Here is an 18215-nt window from a genome sequence, read left to right on the forward strand (position 1 = left end):
GTTGTCCCAAGGAATGAGACTACATAAAGAAAGATTTTCTTCCCGTAAATCCTTAGAAAGAGTTGATGAGGGGAGTCTTGTAGTTAGAAGGGTATAAAAATGTCAAATTACTTCTTAGGTTATCTCTCAGTTTTCTTGTAGATTAATCGCTAGAGTACATTCAAACATCCCTTTACAGGATCCACAATTTGCTTCCGTACGGTCACTCTTTGATCATTATTTCACTATAGCGTTGGTATTTATAGTATACATTTTATACGTTTTCCAAGCTCAGGGCGTCGCTTTTATGTGCTTTCACGATTTGTGCTTCTACAAGTAAGAATTGCATATCGTAAATATGGCTTTAAGAAGCTCTTATGACATTGCGTCGAAATTTTGACCGATCTGCGCTCGAAATTATTTATTGATCGATCTTTTTAATCCATTTGAGCGTAGTGGTGGCAATCCTAATCCCATAATCACATGAGAATATGATTCATTTCGGTCCTTGGCGCCTGTGGTAGTTAACAATAGGGCTGAATATACTCGTGTACAGGTATCGGTAGTGTATCACCAAATCTCTCCGATTCGATTTGGCCTGTGCTAGCTCACCAGTAAGATTGTCCCTTATGTCAGCCTAGTGGCTATTACATGGTTTATTGTTATCTATAAATTTAGCTGTCATCTTCTAAGTTTTACTGGTGAGGCTTGTACACTCCACTTTCCAGCCACATCAACCAGGGTACTATCTTAGACTGCTCAGCTCGCATTGTTGTTTTTTTCTCGTTTTGGTATTCGATTAGTAAGGGTGACCTTCGGGTCAGCTTACGTTTTGAATCAGGTTTGTATACAATATCAGCTGGTTCTTGTGAGGCCAAGTATGCATGTCAGTCCCGAAACACCAGATAACGGCCAGAGGGAATATGCCGCGTCAGCTTTGTGCTCACTTGGGATTCCAGGCATTATATTCGTACTATTGAAGCATTATTCACCTAAGGAGCAGAAGACATGCCATATTGATTACACTTCACATGCCCACAAGAATGAAAATGGAAGAAGAGATGCGATTCCCTTTTATTACGATTCCTTGTATGTCAAAAGCATGATTACAATAATAAGTCGACGCAGCGTGGTCTATCGCAAAACCATTCCTTTAGCTAACCTCAACCTCAATATCCACAGTAATTTGCTATCCGGTTTCGTCTTTTCGTCGCCATCGCCATTGTTACTCTCCCCCGCTGTTGATGACGCTGTGGATGCGGCAAGACCTGCTCGCCAGTCCCATCCTCGGCGGATCGGTTTCGCAGATTCGTTCATGGTGTTAGGACGTGGGATGAGAATGCCGGAGGTTGTGGTGGTAGATGTGTTGTTGGTAACCATGGAGTCAGCCATTTCCCTGTCAATCATGGAGTAGCTGCTAGATGCAGTCAGAGTCGATGTGGACTTTTTGAGACCTGCTGCAAGTGTAGATGAGTCCTTGCTTGGTTTGCCTGTCTTTTCGAAAATGTATTCGTTCAGACACTCGTAGAAGAATTCTTGGACTGCAGTGAAGACCCGTGGTGTGACGGTTTCAAGGTCTTCAATTGCAGCGAGTATGGTGGATTGTTGTTCGATGGAGAGAATGGATGATGGGGGATCTGGTAAGCGTGAGAATGGTTCTTCTCTAGTCAGAGATAGAATGGGGGAGTACTCACTGTCAACGAAAACAAGGGCTTCACCAAGAAGAGAAAGGAGATTGTCGACAAGAACGGCAGTGTCCTGATCTGGGTCATATAGACCACCGTAAATGCTGTCTGCGGCACTTCGGATGACGGCAACTAGCGCTTCGGCAGCAGCTCGTTTCCTTGCCAATGGCCGTAATTGACTCTTTCCAGACTCTGACAAGACAGGCTCATCACGGAGATCGTAAAATCGACGAAGTGTTGCATAGCCGCTAGCGTAGAATTGAAGAATGCCTGCTGCTTCTTCGTCAACCTTTGCGATTGATGACAGACATACTCTCGGATTCTTGACTAGAGATCGGAGTTGTCCACCCAGCTGTTCATCGGGGGGCCATGCTCGAGATTGCTGTAAAGAATAGGCAATCAGTGTATTTACAATATCCCGCAGCTTTCGAATCGACCTGGCGCGAGCATAACAAATCATCGCAAGACCATAATCGCATTCCCTGTTAGACTTGGCAGCTGCCATAATCTCGTCTCCGTAATTCTGATACCATTAGTTTTGTTGGCGAAAAGAATAATCAACTACTCACCGCAGCGATCTTCCGTCCTTGTTCCTCAAATCCCAAGTCCCCGCACATGACAATCATCTGTTCCACCTGGTCGATTGTGTTGACAGGGATCTGGTCCAATAATTCAGCCACTCTGTCTTTCGACCACTTTGTATCTTCCATCCTGCTGAGCACTTCCAAAGCCATTTGCCAGCCTTTGCGAGATACTCCGTTGTATTGGAACTTATCCCTGCCGCTAAGGCCGTGTGCGTAGTCATCAAGAATATCGTCCTTTTCCAGCTGTTCAGCGTTACCACTATCCTGTCCGTAAGAAAGTACCATCAGATCATTCTCATTCAGTAATCCCGGCAGTGAGTCGCCACCGAAGTTTGACTCTAGCCATTCAGCTTCATGTGCTATCTCCGCTACAGATGCAGCAAGACACAGCGACCATGTTTCGAGTATCCCAAGGGCCCCTCTCACATTACCCTCAAATGCGCAAGCTACCCCAACATCCAGTCTTTCCAGAGGGTTCGGACTGAACGCGCCCTCATCGCCGTTGACGGTGCTGAAACTAGAGTTGAGGCGGCGGAGATACGTTTCCTGCAAGCTTCTATCAACAGTAGAAGACATTCGCATGTTGGTAAGCCCAGTAGACTGGTCGTCTTCTTCGCCGCTCCACCAAGCTGTCAACCCAATCGTTGCCTCGATCCAATCTTGGGAAACAGATATAATAGCCGAGCTTTCCCCGATGATGATTCCGTAAATTCCTTTGATACCCTGGTATATCGACCACGGTACTCGACTCTCGGCCATGCGCAGTGATTGAGTGAATGATATTCCGGACTGAGAAGCACCAAAATTAGTTGACATTCCAAAATTTGACGCCTCGAAGCGAGGGCCAGTTGAGGGTTGCACTGGATCTTCGCCTTCTGCATAATCTTGCAACTCCGCCAGTGCAGAGCGAACACGCTTTCTGTATGCAGTCCAGTCGAAACCAGTAACATCCCAATCGTTCTCCTGGACAAGAGGAGAAGATTCAAGCATCTGAATGGCTTTATTGACCACCTTTTGAATACTTTGCAACTGCGCACCACGATATCCTGGCTGAGAAAGCCCATCCTGCAACGCTGACCGAGCATAATTGAAATCAGCCTCGCGAAGGAGATGAGCCATGTCGCCAAATCGGCCACGGAGAACGCCCGCTTGGATAATATCCCAAAAGTCTCGCGAAGCAGTCGGGTTAGGGCTCGTCTGCTGTAAAGCCTCGACCTCTTGTGCAGAGCCTGAATGATTCTCGTTCAGCCAGTCGACTAAAACCTTAGGGATAGGAACCTCCTTATTGGCGCTGGAGCCTGATACTACCAGACTTCGGCTGTTTGTAGGAATCCCTGACGTTCTGAGGTATCCGCCTGTGCGGTCTTTACGAGGAGGGTGATGAAGATGTAGTAACAGAGAGGCGACAACGGTGGCTTTTTCGATGCCGGATGCATCTTCACCGGGTCCAAAGGTGCCACTGGGTTGGTGTTGGCCAGTGTGTTCACTTTCCTTTTTACAAGCCTTAGTCCATATGTCTGTCAAAGTCGTCGCTGCTTCCGAGAACATAGCGGCAGCCTCACCACCACCAACTTCGGGTCCCTGAAGCTTATCTAGCAATTCTCCGATGCACTCGTCCGTTGGAAGTACCACCTCACCAGGCTCTGTAACGGCGGCAATTTTGGTCCGGGCAGCTAGATCGCGAGCAATAATTGGGAATTGCGAAGGCCTTTTTCGTGGAATAAGCTTTGCCTTTGCCGACGCAGGTGACGATGTGGCCCATTGCTCATCAATTTTGGCTCGCTTCGCATTGCCAGGATTAGAATAGATCCGCTTTGGTGCAGGAGCAGGATTTTGACCGCGGAGTGGACTGAATGTCGAGTTGAAACCCCCAAATAAAGATGCGTCCATTTTATTGTTTGTAGGTTCCATCTCCATATCATCCTCAAAGTTTGCCTCTTCATCGTCTTCATATTCTACTTCATCTCCCTCTTCATCACCTTCGTCTACATATTCCTCATCGTCTTCGCCTTCCCCAGATGCTTCATCTTCTTCCACTTCCTCCTCCTCCTCCTCTTCTTCTTCACCTTCGCCTTCGTCTACCCAGTCCTCACTTGCTGCACTCATTTGGCTCAGGTTATGTGGTCGCTTATTCCGTACCTTCAGGTTACCGCTGGCATTAACAGGCTTGAAGCCCATTTGATTTCCAAAAGACCCAGAAAAAATGGAGCTCTTCGCATTCTGCAACGGGGGAAGCTTCGATGAAGAGAACGACGAGAAGAGACTGTCATTCCCTCCGAAATTAGTCGATTGACCAAATCCCGATTCTGAGAAGCTAAGATTCGACCGGGATCCCATTTGGGAGTTTCCAAATGTCGACGAATTCGGTACGCCGTGCGGAGTAAAAGACGCGGCGGACGAGGGAGGCGGACCCGCAGGCGTTGTCGAAGGATTGCTGAAAAGGCTTCGCGATTTGTCCGGGGTAGAAGGAGGGCTGGAATCTGGGACGGTGAACGCCATGTTAAGATATTACTGAGCCGCGCTCAGAGCACACAGATATTTGTTGGGCGTTGAGAAGCGCAAATCATCGACTTGTGGCTCTTGAGACGGATCAACTTGGGATAAAGTCGCAAATGAAATGTTGCGAGATACAACGATCAGCCAGTTATTATAGTCAATGCGTGTAGCTTTGGCCTATATCTCGTTACTAATAACAAGGAGAAAAGAAGGCAAATATGAGATTAAAAGGACGGTAAAGGTATGGCAAGCAAGAGCATAAAGGCTACGCCGTCAATTATTTGGCTGCCAGACGCGCCAAGCTCAGGCCTTGCCGCCTTGGTAACGCGAATCACGTGATACAAACCCCATATGTGCCTGACTTAGAAGGCATCAAAACCGGCGGCGGATCTCAGCCAAAAGCGGAATACGGGCTTGATCCACGCCTCAACACCGCCTCCAATGTTCACAATGAAAACAAGGCCGTGTTTCAAATTTGGCCCCATGATCCAAACTCTACCGTCACTGGTCAGGCCAGTCGGTGACCTATTAAGCCAAATATCGAATAAGATTATTAAACCGACGTCATTCATCTAGCCCTCATGTATTAGCCCCAATTTCAATATATATATATAGAGGATCAGCGCTTTACATTGAAGGCATCTTCCCATCTCACTCTTCTTCTGCTTTCAACTTACTACGCGAAGGGTCTTTTGACATTTACATATCATCGAATAGACTAGAGTCTCAGAGTATCCCACAATATCCACCCACCATGAATCAAGCACCACCGCCTGGGTCTGGTTATGTACAACCACGAATTTTCCCTGTTTACAATGCATCCCGGAGCAATCTGACAATCACGATGGAGGACGACCGGCCAATATTCTTTGTCGAGAACTCAAGCGTCAGAATTCATAAACCAGATGTCGCCCTCCATGCCGGCACAGACAAACACGCTCCAATTGTCGCACTTTGCAAATTCTCGCGCATGTCAGGAGACTCTAAGATTGGCCTGGGCGACCCCAACAGACCCAATGGAGTCATATGGGAAGAATTGACAAGAAAATCCTGGAACAATTCAGAGTACCAGTGGATATTCAACTTTGGAGGACGCGAGCGTCGGCAACTTACCTGGAAACGCACCCACAGTGTGGGTGTAGGCAATGACACGCCCAGCTTCGGCTCATCTCGAAATTTCAAACTCGTTGATAGCCACACGAATGATATCCTTGCCGTCTATAATAATGCGGGAATGTTCCATTTCAACAAATGCGGCAAGTTCCAGATAAATGTTAATTATGGAAGGGAATTCGACACCATGGTATTCCTGACGGGGTTAGCGTTGTTGGAGAAGGCGCGCCGTAGGTCTCGCAACTCCTCAGGTGCTGCGGCAGGCGCAGCTAGTGCTGGAAGCTAAGACGAGGATGTATTTTTTGTTGTTCTTGACGATACCCAGATTGGAACGTTGTATGTTGGAATATGCTAGCGTTGATTACATATGTATTTGGGAAATCGAGTTTTCGCAAGCTCGATAAGCTTTGCGTTTCGGTCAAAACTCCATCAATTGATCATATGCTGTAATGTTCTCACTTGCAACCATGGTTCATAAAGCGAATATCAGTGATCATCAAAAAGGCTTACTCTTCCTACTGTCTCGGACGACCGCGTTGGCGGGGTAATGTATAAAGTTAAAATGCTACGCCTCAAGTTAGGCAGACTCATTTATAACTTGATATTATTATATACAATCCATAGTGTTGTTAGAGAGTCAACGTAAGCCTTAGGTTAGAGGCGTAGTAATAATGCTTGGCTACAGTGGGTCTTGCAGTAGGGCTCGGTTTGCTATACCGTGATAGGCAACTTTCGCGGATACGGCTGCAGATATCGAATGCGAATGCGAATAGATGAGTGGACAAAACGTTCGAAGTAGGAATTGATGCAAATGATCTATGCGAGCTATGCGATTTAATTTCAAAGACCCTGTGTATGCAATCAGGCACTGTTCAGTAATACATGCAGCTCTTTGTGATAAGTTGATCTTTAATAAAGAACGTACGATGAGATGGCAGATAATCAATTTAATGCTAAAGGTAACCTTATTTAAAGTTTTCAATAAGAATAGACCCATGAATACTGTAAAGGTTTCAAAACACGTATACGGGAACCACTATATTTTCACGTTGGAATTAAGATCGTTAATAGCCGAATACGCGTATACCTGGCGCTGGTCTTGGGCTATGCCCGATCTAGAAAGGTATACGAATACGTGAATACGAGGAACCAATCAGCAGCCGCAAAGCATAAAGTCGTGTTCTACAAGTTTGCTCGTCAGTGGAGGCCCTTTGGGCGCTTATTTTGTAGATAATAGATATATTTCTGCTGCCTGTGTCTCAGGAACTGACACAGCCTTCATTTTATCCACCCCGTCTACATGGCAGGTCACATATAAAGAGTCGTTGCGATCGCATCTACCAGAATCAGAATGAGTCGACAACTGCAACATTGTTCATTGCTAAATATAATTTCTCGGGCCAATTCGTGTTGCGCATTGGTGTTTCAGTTTCCATATATTTCATTCTCTTTGTTTTATATACGCCTTAGCTACCCTCACCTCGCACTAAGAACCTTGGGCTCGAGATAACTTCAATCGTTCGGGTTCTTCTTCACTTCTAGGCCATTTCTCTCGCAATGGCGTCTTCCGAGACCAGCCAGTGGAAGGCTTACAACTATAATCCATCGCTGGCAGCAGCAGTCGTCTTTATTGTTCTATTTCTCATCGTTTCTATTATTCATGTGTTTTATCTCATTCGTACACGGACTCTTTTCTTTATTCCGTTCATCATTGGCGGACTCTGTAAGTCGCATTTTGATTCCCGAACAATCTGTACGAAGAATCCCCTGTTAATGAAATTTCAGTTGAGACTGTAGGGTACATCGGCCGGGCGATGAGTGCACAACAATCGCCAAACTGGGCTCTCGGACCGTACATTATGCAGAGCACCCTGACCCTCGTTGCCCCCGCTTTGTTTGCTGCCAGTATCTATATGGAACTCGGAAGGATCATTCGGGTGGTTCATGGAGAGCAACTCGCACTTGTCCGTGTGACTTGGATGACAAAGTTTTTTGTTGCGGGCGATGTGCTCTCTTTCTTGATGCAGGCTACAGGTATGACTTAGCTATTTGGGTAGAATAATACAAAGTGATCTCTGACCTCTTCGATTGAAACGCAGGTGCCGGAGTCCTCGCAAGCTCTCATTCCTCAACAAATTCCACGGGTACTCACATCATTGTCGGCGGTCTTTTCTTACAACTCATATTCTTCGCATTCTTCCTTGCTAGCGCCATCACATTTCAAAGGCGGATCCAGAAACACCCGACCCCGGAATCTGTGGCTGACTATATCCCCTGGACAAAACATATGATGGCTCTGCATACGTCCAGTGTCGTCATCCTTATCCGGTCGATCTTTCGTGTAATTGAATATCTGCAGGGGCAGGATGGGTCTCTGCTGTCGACGGAAACGTATCTGTATATTTTTGACGCGAGCCTGATGTTCCTGGTCATGGTCACCTTCATTTATATTCACCCGAGCGAGATAAACTGTTTGTTAGGAAAGGGGCATAGACACGTCACCCGTGGAGGTCTGGCATTGACTGAGTTTAAGATGGGCGTTTAATTGGTTACAAGCGCGGCGATTCTGTTTTCTGTGTAGACATATTGAGGATTTCAGAATGTTTATATTTCGGCCATTATAATTATATTTGCAGTTTTATTGATTTTGGCGTTGGAAACACCAAACAAACCGAGACAGCTATTATATTAATATTATTGGATAAAAAGAAGTATATATAAGATGTCACCTGACCGGCCACGATTGGACGGAAAAATTCGCAGACGGAGTGGGTTTCCCCGCAGCCGTAACGCCCCGACCACAGCCAACCAGCAGCTGTCTCCGCAGTTTCCCCGGACCTTTATCCCGTAAGAATACTATTATTCATACCAGCCCAGGCGTTTAGCACAACCGTTGCATGCTACGGAGTCACTAAGTGCTACGACCATGGCTGGAACATAAGTGAAGCTGCTTCCCCCACACGGCGTGAGACGAGTCCGACATCGTTCTGTTCTTCCCCATCTGTAGTCTCCTTGTGCTCGAACAGACCGTCTGCAGCACAGCAATCAATCATGGGTTTCTTCAAGAATTACCGCGTCTATGTGCTCACCACGGTGGCCTACTCGGGCTCGCTGCTCTTTGGTACGTGGGCCTGCGAATTGCATGAGATGAAGCAATGTCTAACATTGCACGAATTCTAGGCTATGATACCGGTGTGATGGGCAGTGTCCTGGCCCTGACAAGCTTTAAGAAAGACTTTGGCCTGCCGACAGACTCTAGCGGCTTTGCGTCTTCCGCCAATGCCCAGGTGTCTTCGAATGTCGTGTCCCTGCTCACCGCCGGGTGCTTCTTCGGTTCCATCTTTGCCGCGTTCCTCAATGACCGCATCGGTCGCCGCTACTCGTTGATGCTTTTCTGCTTGGTGTTCATGCTCGGTGCTGCCATCCAGGTCGGTGCTCATCACGAGATCGGCATGATCTACGGTGGTCGGGTCGTGGCTGGCCTAGGAATCGGCGGCATGTCCGCCATCACCCCGGTCTTTGTCAGTGAGAATTGCCTCCCCGAGACCCGCGGTCGAGTGGCCGGCTTGTTTCAGGAATTCCTGGTCATTGGCAGCACCTTTGCCTACTGGTTGGACTACGGCGTCTCGCTGCGCGTTGCCCCGAGCACCCAGCAATGGCGCATCCCGGTTGCCATCCAGCTTATCCCCGGTGGTCTGATGTTTACTGGCCTGTTCTTCTTGAAAGAATCACCCCGCTGGCTCATGCGGAAAGGCCGGCATGAAGAGGCCCATTCGTCACTTGCCTATATCCGAAACGAGCCTGAAGACAGCGAATCCGTCATGAAGGAAATCGCAGAGATCCGGGCCTCTCTCGAGGAGGAGCTTGCTGCAACTGAGGGTGTCACCTGGAAAGAAGCCATCAGCAAGGGTAACCGCTACCGCTTCTTCCTTGCCTTCTGCCTCATGTTTTGGCAGCAATTCTCCGGCACCAATAGTATCGGCTACTACGCGCCGGAAATTTTCCAGACTGTCGGTGTTAGCAAAACCAACGCGTCGCTGTTTGCCACTGGTGTCTATGGCAGTGTCAAGGTTGTCATGACATTGATCTTTTTGCTCGTGGGGATTGACTTCATAGGCCGGAAGAGGGCTTTGATGGGAGGCGCTGTGTGGATGGCTGCGATGATGTTCATCATCGGCGCAGTTCTGGCTACACACCCACCAGATGTAAAGAGCGACACTGTCTCACCCGCATCCATGGCCATGGTCGTGATGATCTATCTCTATGTCATTGGATACTCTGCATCATGGGGACCAACTCCTTGGGTATATGTCAGCGAGGTAAGCCACCATCTCTCTCCCTTTCTTCGAGAAAATATACATATTAATTCCAAATAGATCTTCCCCACCCGCCTTCGCGCCTACGGTGTCGGTCTCGCCGCCGCCACCCAATGGCTCTTCAACTTCGTCATCACAGAAATCACACCCCAGGCCGTGAACCACATCGGCTGGCGGACGTTTTTGATGTTTGGCATATTCTGTCTGGCCATGGGCATCTTTGTAACCTTCTTTGTGAAAGAAACTAAGGGCCGCAGTTTGGAAGATATGGATGTGTTGTTTGGCACTGTTGATGCAGAGCAGCGTGCCGCTGATGTCGAGCAAGTCATGAGCAAGAATCGCATTGAGCATGAGGAGAATGTTGACGAAAGCCGTGCTGCTAACACCACTACCACAGAAATAGGGAAGGCGTAGACTCGCTATATATTCTGGAGGTAATTTCATGTCTGTGATAGCAAAAGAATATGTTGCGTATTTGAGCTCTACTTAATGCAATGACTCTTAAGATCCGTTATCCAGGTCACTTGACTAACCTGTGTACTCTAGTAGTGTAGTATACTTGAAGTGATAGGGTATCATCGAATTTGGATTATGCAAAAAAATACCTAAATAATGCAAACAATACCATCCCAATGCCAAAATATCCGATAAATGCAATCCATTCCATATGTTACAATCATTCTGTAGCCCCAATCAACTGCTCCAATTCTTCGTTCGTCAGAGTACTTCGTCGCCGACCCTTGCTTTTTCCAGGAGCAAGCTCGCGTTTCGATCGACTTCTCTTCTTTGTGTCTTGAGTGGCTGTTTCCTCGGTAGCAGCCTGTGCTTCGGCTTCAACGGCTGCTAGTTTGTCTTTTACGGATAGCTGAGATTTTTGGTTTGTCTGCACGGTTTGTTAGTCAATACATCAAAAGAAAAGTTGGTATAATATACACATACCGGTCTCGGAACCTGCGATGATATTCTCCGTGAAGATCTCCGTGTGACTTTCTCAGATGTATGAGCCTTGACCATTACAGGTTCTTCGCCATCACTTTCGCTATCTGACGCTGTATCCATTGCCCCATCGTAAAATGATACCTTTCTAGCAGATGCTTTTGATTTCAAATTCCCATTTCTTTCGCCTAGAGCCCGGATTGGCGGCCGAGCCAGCGTCGGTTTTAGTATCTTAGCTTGCGGTTCACGGAATTGCTCTTCTTCCTCGATCTCATCTTCCATTTCCTTAAGGCCGTTCTCATTATCGTGAGTATATGAGTCGTTCCCATTAGCCGACGATAGCGCTAATGAACGGCCTAGGCCTGAGTCCAGGCTCATGCCTTTTCGGAGTTCATCGAGATCAATGGAATCTCCTCCATCTGAGATTCGCTTGTGCCAGCCATCCATCATAGCCACTGCCTGCTTCCAGCGCAATTGCATCCGCTCCCAGCCCTCCCTGAGCCGCGTAATTTCTTCATCACGCATTTCAACCTCCTCCAGAGGCACAAATGATGGATTTGTTAGTAAGTTGCCCAGATGAACAAGTACCGTGTCCATCTCCGCAGAGAGATCCATCACATTTGTTGGGTTTGAGTTGACCGCTCCTCCCTGGTTGTACGACCAAGAACCCCCCATGTCGGATGCGTCGCCGTCCGTCGAGGCCGATTCTGGGAGACCTTGCAGCTCTTTCAAAGTCTGGATGGTGGTTCGTGATAAATTTATTAGTGTGTCATTCTCGTCGCTTAGATTCTGGCAAAGCTGGGTTAGAAACTCTGTAGTCTCCTGTTTCAAGCTGTACCCAGGATTGTTGATATCAGGTTCGAATTTGGGTGCCCGCTCCGTCGTCCGGTTTATATTAATTGTCGTAACCCCCAACCCTTCCCGCTTCCCTCGTTGCCGCTCATTCAAATGGGACTTGAGTTTTTGTAGCTCGGTATCTCGTTTTCGAATATCGTTCGCGCACTGGGCTCGGACCTGCTGGACTGTTGTTTTCATTCTCTGTAGCTGCTCTTTCAATTTTCGCACAGTTGCTTCGGTGCTAGACATAGTCGTCTTCAATGCGCGCTGTTGCCCTTCAGCCACTGCAACCGATCGAGCTAATTCCGCATTCTTCGATTTCAATCTCTCCTAAAGCGAAAAGTACCCGTTAGTGGGTGTATAACATAATTATAGACTGTGAGCTCACAATCTCCACCGTTTGCTGCGATTCCGTGGTGCGCAAGTTCTGTATCGTGCTAGCTAGGTTCTCTCGGTGCTCCGCTTCTCTCTATCTTAGTGTCAATAACATTCACAATTGCTACATTGTTGATAGAAAACAAACATCTCTTCTGAGGACAAGGTCATTGACTAGATTGATAATCTTCGCCATCGTGGCATCACTTCCCTCGCCATCGTCCGGCTGCGCAAAATCGATTGGCTTGCCATTCTTCAAAAGGCCGCGCGCGAGCAGAATGTTGTTTACGTAGTTCGAAGCGGTCTGCAGATCCCGGGAGTTCATGATGATAGAATGAAAACACCGACAAGCCGGCAGCGTAGTCGCCTGGATGCGACTTTTATGCGTCCTCGACTGGATCGCTAAAATAATGGGTGAGATGATAATCACAACATCCCGAAATAGCAGAGTGTAAACACCAGGCCGATCATTTGCGGGACGGCTGATTAGCGTGGATCTGTTCACCGCCCACGTGAGTCCGTGATGTCCCTTGGCGCGTCGGACGCGGTAGCTATTGCTCGGATTCAAATTCATTAAATATGCAGTCTCACTAATAAAATGTCTATCAAACGGAAGATTTCTGAAGATCTGCATCATGATCCCAGTGCTAGCTGTGGTCATACCAAGCGGCCCAATTTTGGAAAGAGGGTGCTGGACAAGTACCGCCAAAATGGACAGGACCTAGCTCGGCAGGGCAAATATGAAGAATCCATTCAAGTTTTTAGCTATGTACTTTCAACCTGCGAAATTCTGCTTCAAATACACCACATTTACACTACTAGTTATATTCCTGACATATGAATAGGCTCTTCTGCAAGAAAACGCCAATATGTCGGATATCTTGGACAATCGGTCCGCTGTATATTGCAAACTAGGCCAATACGATAAAGCTCTGAGTGATGCAAAACGATTGATTAGATCAGATAGTCAAGACGAGAGGGTCTGCTCATTGCTCAAAATCATATTATTAGGGTTTCTGACAAGTCATTAGGGTTATTTACGCGCTGCTAAAGCACTTATCCTAACACACAAACCCGAGAAAGCTCTTGAGGTATATGCATATGCTTTGAAAAGTATCGATAAATATCATCCACAGCGTGAGGTAAGCATTTCTCCCAGTACTGATACTATTCCTTCCACTATTGTTTTGTTGGGACTATTCTCACGTTTCCCCTCTAGGTACTGGAAAAGCTTCGTTCTAAACTTTCTGCCAAGCTGGAATCACAGTGTAAAGATCCAATCCAAACTCTGAATAACGATTGTCTGCTTCAAATATTTGAGTACATACCTTTCATGCAGAGAGTGTAAGTCTGCAACCTATGCCTGCTCCTCTTCTATGAAGAATACTATGTAATTGAAAAGCCATTGAATGGGCCAGTAACTAACGGGTTCTGCAGTAAGTTGACCCGAGTCTGCAGATCCTGGAAAGCATATATCACAGGACAGTCATCGCTTTGGAGTGACATCTCTTTCAAGGGAGGGCGGTCACCAGTCTCACCGGAAACAGTCAGAGCATGTATTCGGTACTCTGGGCAAAGGCTCAGAAAGACACAAATTCACAACGTCAAAAATTTTCTCAATGCTATTCAACAGATTTCCCGATGCCCTAAACTCGAACATCTCGATATTGATGGCGTCGCTGCGCAAGAACATATACTCAGCCTATTCCGTCGGAAATATACTCTGAGAAGCATCATTATCTCAAAAAAAGTCACACTTGGCAGAATGGCCATGATAGAATTACTCAAACTACCGAACTTGGAACACTTTGAAGCTGGCCACCAAATCACCCCAGAGGATCAAATGGATGAAAGTCAATGCGTGCGCACCCCAAATTTGAAATCCTTCACTCTGAACTTATCATGTTATTTGAATTCCGCTATGAATTTCAGGCCACAATGGGCCAACACCACTACCCTAGAAAAGAAAGAATACGAAGAAAAAGAGCGACAACTGCGCCTAGTTGATCCGATCCCCAAATTGGAGGTCTTACGTCTTGTAAGGGATCAATCTACCAGTCGAGGGGTCTCCTTATCCCCATTATGGTTTTGCAGTCCCAAATTTCGCACACTTGATTTTCGTTCTCTCCATTTGATGTTAAAGTGGAGTTTTCCCGAGAATCTTGAGAACTTATTCCTCATTGATTGTACGATTGCATTTGCCACAGAAAATTTCCTTCCTTTCAAGCTTCCAAAACTCAAAAGTCTAGTTCTCTGTCAGCTAGTCTGGCTTAGAACCATCCATTTAGAAAAATTCCTTACACACAACTCTGGCGCTCTAGACACTCTGCAAATCGAACAATGCGAGGGCATCCAGTCGACAGACACTCTCGAAACACTCAAAGCTTTGCCCGACGCACTCAAAAATCTAAAAGTGTTGCATCTTTCTGGAATGGGATTTTACTCTCTCGATGACAATCTGGTTATCGACTTCATCTCCGGAACAAGGCTCAAGGAACTTCACCTAGCGCATTGCCAGGTGACTGGGTCTCTCATCAAAAAGATCGTTCAATGGCGAAACCTCGTGTCTAAGGAAGATGAATTCTTTCCGCGTATTGATGTACTCAGTATTAAGGGTTGTGTGGAGGTCTCCCCTGAGGCATTTGAGTGGGGTCGTGCCAACGGCTTGAAAATTCTGAAATAAATGTCATTCCTATAACTCCAACCTGCTCCCTTGAATTTGAACCACAAGATATTGCTAGCTGGTGAGTATGTTCATCAGGTGCGCCTCTTAGCTCTAAGAACCGACCGCGGTAAGTCACGCTGAGCTGAGCTGAGCTCGCAAAACTCGTAAAATGGACAATGTCATACATTAAGGCCCCTTCTGGCACCTTGTCCTTATAACCCCCCTTATAAATCACCTTAACTAAACCTTAACCCGCACTAATAGATTATTTTATTTTAAACACTTACCTCTGAAAGCTAGCCCTAAACCCTAACGGAGCCCCTGAACTAGTCAGAACTGAAGCCTTATTATTACATGAGGGCGACCTCCCTTGATTTTTGGGGCCGGTTGGAGACAGGAGGTTGCTCTTAGTTGGTGAGGAGGCATATAAATATAAAAAGGAATCTCTTATAAAATGCAATAAAACAAATCCTACCATGACCATACATGATACCTGATCACGACTGGGGTATCTACCACCTTGAACAATCGATCAATTGATATTTTGATAACCCCTATCAGATTCTAATGTCGCTAAATACTCGAAAGTTACCTCCGAATCTCAAGAGAGAGAGAGAGAGAGAAAATAAAAAGAAAATGGAAAGAATAAGCCGTGATTGGAAAAAGCCCGATTTCTTTCCAACAATGCAACACAGACAGGACAAATCAACAAATGACTAGACACCTCTCTCCTGGCACCATCGCTCTACCTCACGAGCCAGCTTTTCGCGCTGGTCGTGAACCTGCTCCATCATGGGGACGATTTGTTTCTTATACGTAGCAACAAAGTCCGGCTCGCCGGTTGGTATCGGCCCATCAATAGCGGGGACCGAAGTAGCCTTATCTTTGACATGGCGCTCATATGTATCGATCATGACATCCATGACTGCCGAGAGCTGATTCGGTAGCCACTATAATAACACATTAGTATTTACCACGAAAAGTAGAAGGAGATGATAATAAAGGCACATACAGTGACAATCGGACTACCGCCTGTCGCAGTAGGATGAGAAGTCCGGCGAATAATATACTCGCGGGCAAACAGCCAGTGGCGCCAGCGGAAACTGCGGACGTGGTCAAGGGTCTTCAAATAAAGAATTGCGGTTTCTTCATCCTGCACGGAAAAGTCGCGAACGCTGAGCTTTTCGGTCGTGCTGGCAACGTATGCGAGAAATTCGCGGTGAGGGCGTGGACGATAGGCGCGGAACTCGTGCAAGATCTTAGTGAGCGGCGTTTCAGGCATGGGGATCTGTAGCAGGTGGTCTAGAAGTGGGATCTAGAGAACAAATTGTAAGTTTTCAAAGACATGGCTGAAGCAAATAGGATCTGCTTACGATGGCATCATTGGCGCCGCTTTCTCCCCGGAAGTACATGGGTTGGTTATCGTTGATTCCTTCATAGACGACGCCGTTGGGGAACATAGATTGAGATGTGATGCCAAAGATGAAGACGCGGAAGGTGAGGTAGTCCGCTGGCTTGGAGTTTTTCCACATATCTAGATTCCTGATTAACATACAGTACATGTATGTACATACTTGAATAACATACCTTCCATAGACGCTTCAATAACTTCCATAGCCTTGAGGATTTCCCGAAAGCCTTCATTGACAGAATCACGGTTCCCAGAATCGACGCCATCTAGGACCTTGACGGCGCCATGGATTAACGGCGCTGTCCACTTGACCATGTCGATATGGGTTAAAATAAATCCAGCCTCGGAGCTCTTTGGGTCTAGGCCATTTTCAAATCCTCTAATGAGGCGCAAGTTATCATATTCGTGGCCTTTAGAAGGGTCTTCAAGAGTATAGTTGAAGAGAGCATACGAGGCAGCATAGGACAAGAAAGGTGGGAGGTCCAAACTAATAGTAATTAGCTTTTACATTCTCATAGAGTGATAAAGTTAGCTTACATCTCTGCACAGCGCCACATAGGACCGGCGATAGCATGAGGAAGAGTCTCCCGGCCTATTCCATAGCCTGCATCGGGATCTTTACACCAGTTCTCCCAGCACGGCTCTAGGATGTATGCCGAGGCAACATAGGAGTAGTCCCGGAAGATGGCAGTGAGGGTGAACAGATCCTTTTTACCATCCTTGGTAAGTACCTTGTCAATTTCATCCGTTAAGTCCGGAAACCCCTTGACGGCTTCTCCAAGCTCATACTTGGCCAACAGGCCCGGCGTGCCGTCGAGCTTGAGGACAGGCATGCGTTCAAGGAGGTCTGTAAGAGGCTTGAATATTTCGGGCAGTGTGGTAGGGGCTACCTGGTAGGGCATGAACCCTGATCCAGTGGTGATGGTGAAGGGGTCGACGGAGTGTGGCAGGGTGGTAGGGTCATGGTTGATATAAGGGAAGGCCTGCTCGATAGCCGAGGGCTTAACCTGAGGGATGGTCATGATGGTCACGGTATAAAATAACAGAGAGATGATTTGATAAGGAAAGGCCAACTGTCGATGGTATATGTGGGCAAAGTCTATATATTAGTGACAAGAGACTTGGGTGGAGGGAGGCAATGACACAATAAGGTTGTCACACTAGGAAGGCAACAAGGTGGTCTGAAAAGGCCGGGGGAAAAAGGGGTAAAGTCTGGGTGGCGACCGTCCACATCAATCTCTGATGGTAAAAAAGGGAATCAGATAGTGCGTTTTGGGGCGGGAAATCAGCGAGGCTTATATATTCAATGAGGCCGGAATTGATACCGGCCTCACTACTACCATTTCGAAATAAGTGTCCATCCAGGTGGACCCTAATCCCAGCGGTGCTACAGCAAGTGAAGCTTCTTGGAAAAGGCAGTATCTGGCCTAGATAAGTCCTCCAGGGATATTCCCATGGCTTTGACCTGGAAATGCAGGTATACAGATGTTGGCGATGTCCCTTTTCCATCCTTGAGAATCAAATAACGCTAAGCCCTAATAGGACATTTCAATATTTCCAGATCGAGACTTACGAAGCTCCGAACAGCACCAAATAACAACTGAACAGTTTGAAAGCGGGATTATGGACTATATTATTTCCTACATACATATCACACAAAAAAATCAACCTTATCGCCTGAATTTCCACCCTGAACTCCTGCAATATCCTGCCGTTGTACAGGCAGAGCCATAGATAACGGGATGTAATACAAACTCACGATTGGCCAGTGGTGCCGCACAGCGGTGGGCCAAGCGCGCCAAGAGGCCGGAATCAATC

The 18215-nt window shown here is 46.9% G+C and overlaps 7 protein-coding genes across 7 annotated transcripts; 4 read left to right on the plus strand and 3 right to left on the minus strand.

Annotated features, from left to right (window-relative positions):
* Positions 1-855: 855 nt before the first annotated feature.
* Positions 856-5110, minus strand: BGW36DRAFT_327089 (uncharacterized protein). Its single transcript, XM_046212747.1, has 3 exons — positions 2234-5110; positions 1674-2187; positions 856-1616 (listed from the first exon to the last, which is right to left on the minus strand). The coding sequence occupies exons 1-3, from the start codon at positions 4745-4747 to the stop codon at positions 1114-1116; spliced, it is 3531 nt and encodes a 1176-aa protein (XP_046068371.1). The 5' UTR covers positions 4748-5110; the 3' UTR covers positions 856-1113.
* A 9-nt stretch (positions 5111-5119) lies between these two features.
* BGW36DRAFT_387485 (uncharacterized protein) lies at positions 5120-6467 on the plus strand. Its single transcript, XM_046217124.1, has one exon. It carries the CDS (start codon positions 5499-5501, stop codon positions 6141-6143), a length of 645 nt encoding a protein of 214 aa, XP_046068372.1. The 5' UTR covers positions 5120-5498; the 3' UTR covers positions 6144-6467.
* A 947-nt stretch (positions 6468-7414) lies between these two features.
* On the plus strand, positions 7415-8402 carry BGW36DRAFT_303296 (RTA1 like protein-domain-containing protein; the record flags this gene model as incomplete). The annotated part of the gene is made up of 3 exons (XM_046211866.1): positions 7415-7580; positions 7643-7891; positions 7957-8402. 3 exons carry the CDS (start codon positions 7415-7417, stop codon positions 8400-8402), a joined length of 861 nt encoding a protein of 286 aa, XP_046068373.1.
* A 300-nt stretch (positions 8403-8702) lies between these two features.
* BGW36DRAFT_45098 (general substrate transporter) lies at positions 8703-10663 on the plus strand. Its single transcript, XM_046221818.1, has 3 exons — positions 8703-8978; positions 9038-10176; positions 10234-10663. Exons 1-3 carry the CDS (start codon positions 8909-8911, stop codon positions 10585-10587), a joined length of 1563 nt encoding a protein of 520 aa, XP_046068374.1. The 5' UTR covers positions 8703-8908; the 3' UTR covers positions 10588-10663.
* On the minus strand, positions 10654-12754 carry BGW36DRAFT_348694 (Afadin and alpha-actinin-binding-domain-containing protein). The gene is made up of 4 exons (XM_046213272.1): positions 12470-12754; positions 12335-12415; positions 11113-12276; positions 10654-11056 (listed from the first exon to the last, which is right to left on the minus strand). The coding sequence occupies exons 1-4, from the start codon at positions 12644-12646 to the stop codon at positions 10850-10852; spliced, it is 1629 nt and encodes a 542-aa protein (XP_046068375.1). The 5' UTR covers positions 12647-12754; the 3' UTR covers positions 10654-10849.
* Positions 12755-12900: 146 nt separating this feature from the next.
* On the plus strand, positions 12901-15037 carry BGW36DRAFT_387489 (leucine rich repeat domain protein). The gene is made up of 5 exons (XM_046217125.1): positions 12901-13090; positions 13167-13301; positions 13353-13463; positions 13541-13665; positions 13759-15037. The coding sequence occupies exons 1-5, from the start codon at positions 12920-12922 to the stop codon at positions 15002-15004; spliced, it is 1788 nt and encodes a 595-aa protein (XP_046068376.1). The 5' UTR covers positions 12901-12919; the 3' UTR covers positions 15005-15037.
* A 393-nt stretch (positions 15038-15430) lies between these two features.
* Positions 15431-17662, minus strand: BGW36DRAFT_419625 (indoleamine 2,3-dioxygenase family protein). Its single transcript, XM_046219467.1, has 5 exons — positions 16935-17662; positions 16574-16884; positions 16360-16520; positions 15999-16301; positions 15431-15936 (listed from the first exon to the last, which is right to left on the minus strand). Exons 1-5 carry the CDS (start codon positions 17417-17419, stop codon positions 15703-15705), a joined length of 1494 nt encoding a protein of 497 aa, XP_046068377.1. The 5' UTR covers positions 17420-17662; the 3' UTR covers positions 15431-15702.
* Positions 17663-18215: the final 553 nt, after the last annotated feature.

Source organism: Talaromyces proteolyticus, assembly GCF_021365285.1.
Source record: "Talaromyces proteolyticus strain PMI_201 chromosome Unknown BGW36scaffold_11, whole genome shotgun sequence".
Lineage (NCBI taxonomy): Eukaryota > Fungi > Ascomycota > Eurotiomycetes > Eurotiales > Trichocomaceae > Talaromyces > Talaromyces proteolyticus.

Excerpts from the sequence above, each read along its gene's own strand:
- BGW36DRAFT_327089 (XM_046212747.1), bottom strand. The coding sequence starts at position 4,747 with ATGGCGTTCACCGTCCCAGATTCCAGCCCTCCTTCTACCCCGGACAAA. Across the intron at positions 2,188-2,233 it reads AAGGACGGAAGATCGCTGCG|AATTACGGAGACGAGATTAT; the intron begins GTGAGTAGTTGA and ends TAATGGTATCAG. Across the intron at positions 1,617-1,673 it reads AGCCCTTGTTTTCGTTGACA|ATCCCCCATCATCCATTCTC; the intron begins GTGAGTACTCCC and ends CACGCTTACCAG.
- BGW36DRAFT_387485 (XM_046217124.1), top strand. The coding sequence starts at position 5,499 with ATGAATCAAGCACCACCGCCTGGGTCTGGTTATGTACAACCACGAATT.
- BGW36DRAFT_45098 (XM_046221818.1), top strand. The coding sequence starts at position 8,909 with ATGGGTTTCTTCAAGAATTACCGCGTCTATGTGCTCACCACGGTGGCC. Across the intron at positions 8,979-9,037 it reads CTCGGGCTCGCTGCTCTTTG|GCTATGATACCGGTGTGATG; the intron begins GTACGTGGGCCT and ends CACGAATTCTAG. Across the intron at positions 10,177-10,233 it reads CTTGGGTATATGTCAGCGAG|ATCTTCCCCACCCGCCTTCG; the intron begins GTAAGCCACCAT and ends AATTCCAAATAG.
- BGW36DRAFT_348694 (XM_046213272.1), bottom strand. The coding sequence starts at position 12,646 with ATGAACTCCCGGGATCTGCAGACCGCTTCGAACTACGTAAACAACATT. Across the intron at positions 12,277-12,334 it reads CGCAGCAAACGGTGGAGATT|GAGAGATTGAAATCGAAGAA; the intron begins GTGAGCTCACAG and ends TTTTCGCTTTAG. Across the intron at positions 11,057-11,112 it reads CATCGCAGGTTCCGAGACCG|ACAAACCAAAAATCTCAGCT; the intron begins GTATGTGTATAT and ends CAAACCGTGCAG.
- BGW36DRAFT_387489 (XM_046217125.1), top strand. The coding sequence starts at position 12,920 with ATGTCTATCAAACGGAAGATTTCTGAAGATCTGCATCATGATCCCAGT. Across the intron at positions 13,091-13,166 it reads CCATTCAAGTTTTTAGCTAT|GCTCTTCTGCAAGAAAACGC; the intron begins GTACTTTCAACC and ends ACATATGAATAG. Across the intron at positions 13,464-13,540 it reads AATATCATCCACAGCGTGAG|GTACTGGAAAAGCTTCGTTC; the intron begins GTAAGCATTTCT and ends TTTCCCCTCTAG.
- BGW36DRAFT_419625 (XM_046219467.1), bottom strand. The coding sequence starts at position 17,419 with ATGACCATCCCTCAGGTTAAGCCCTCGGCTATCGAGCAGGCCTTCCCT. Across the intron at positions 16,521-16,573 it reads TATTGAAGCGTCTATGGAAG|ATATGTGGAAAAACTCCAAG; the intron begins GTATGTTATTCA and ends TCAGGAATCTAG. Across the intron at positions 16,302-16,359 it reads GCGGCGCCAATGATGCCATC|ATCCCACTTCTAGACCACCT; the intron begins GTAAGCAGATCC and ends TTTGTTCTCTAG.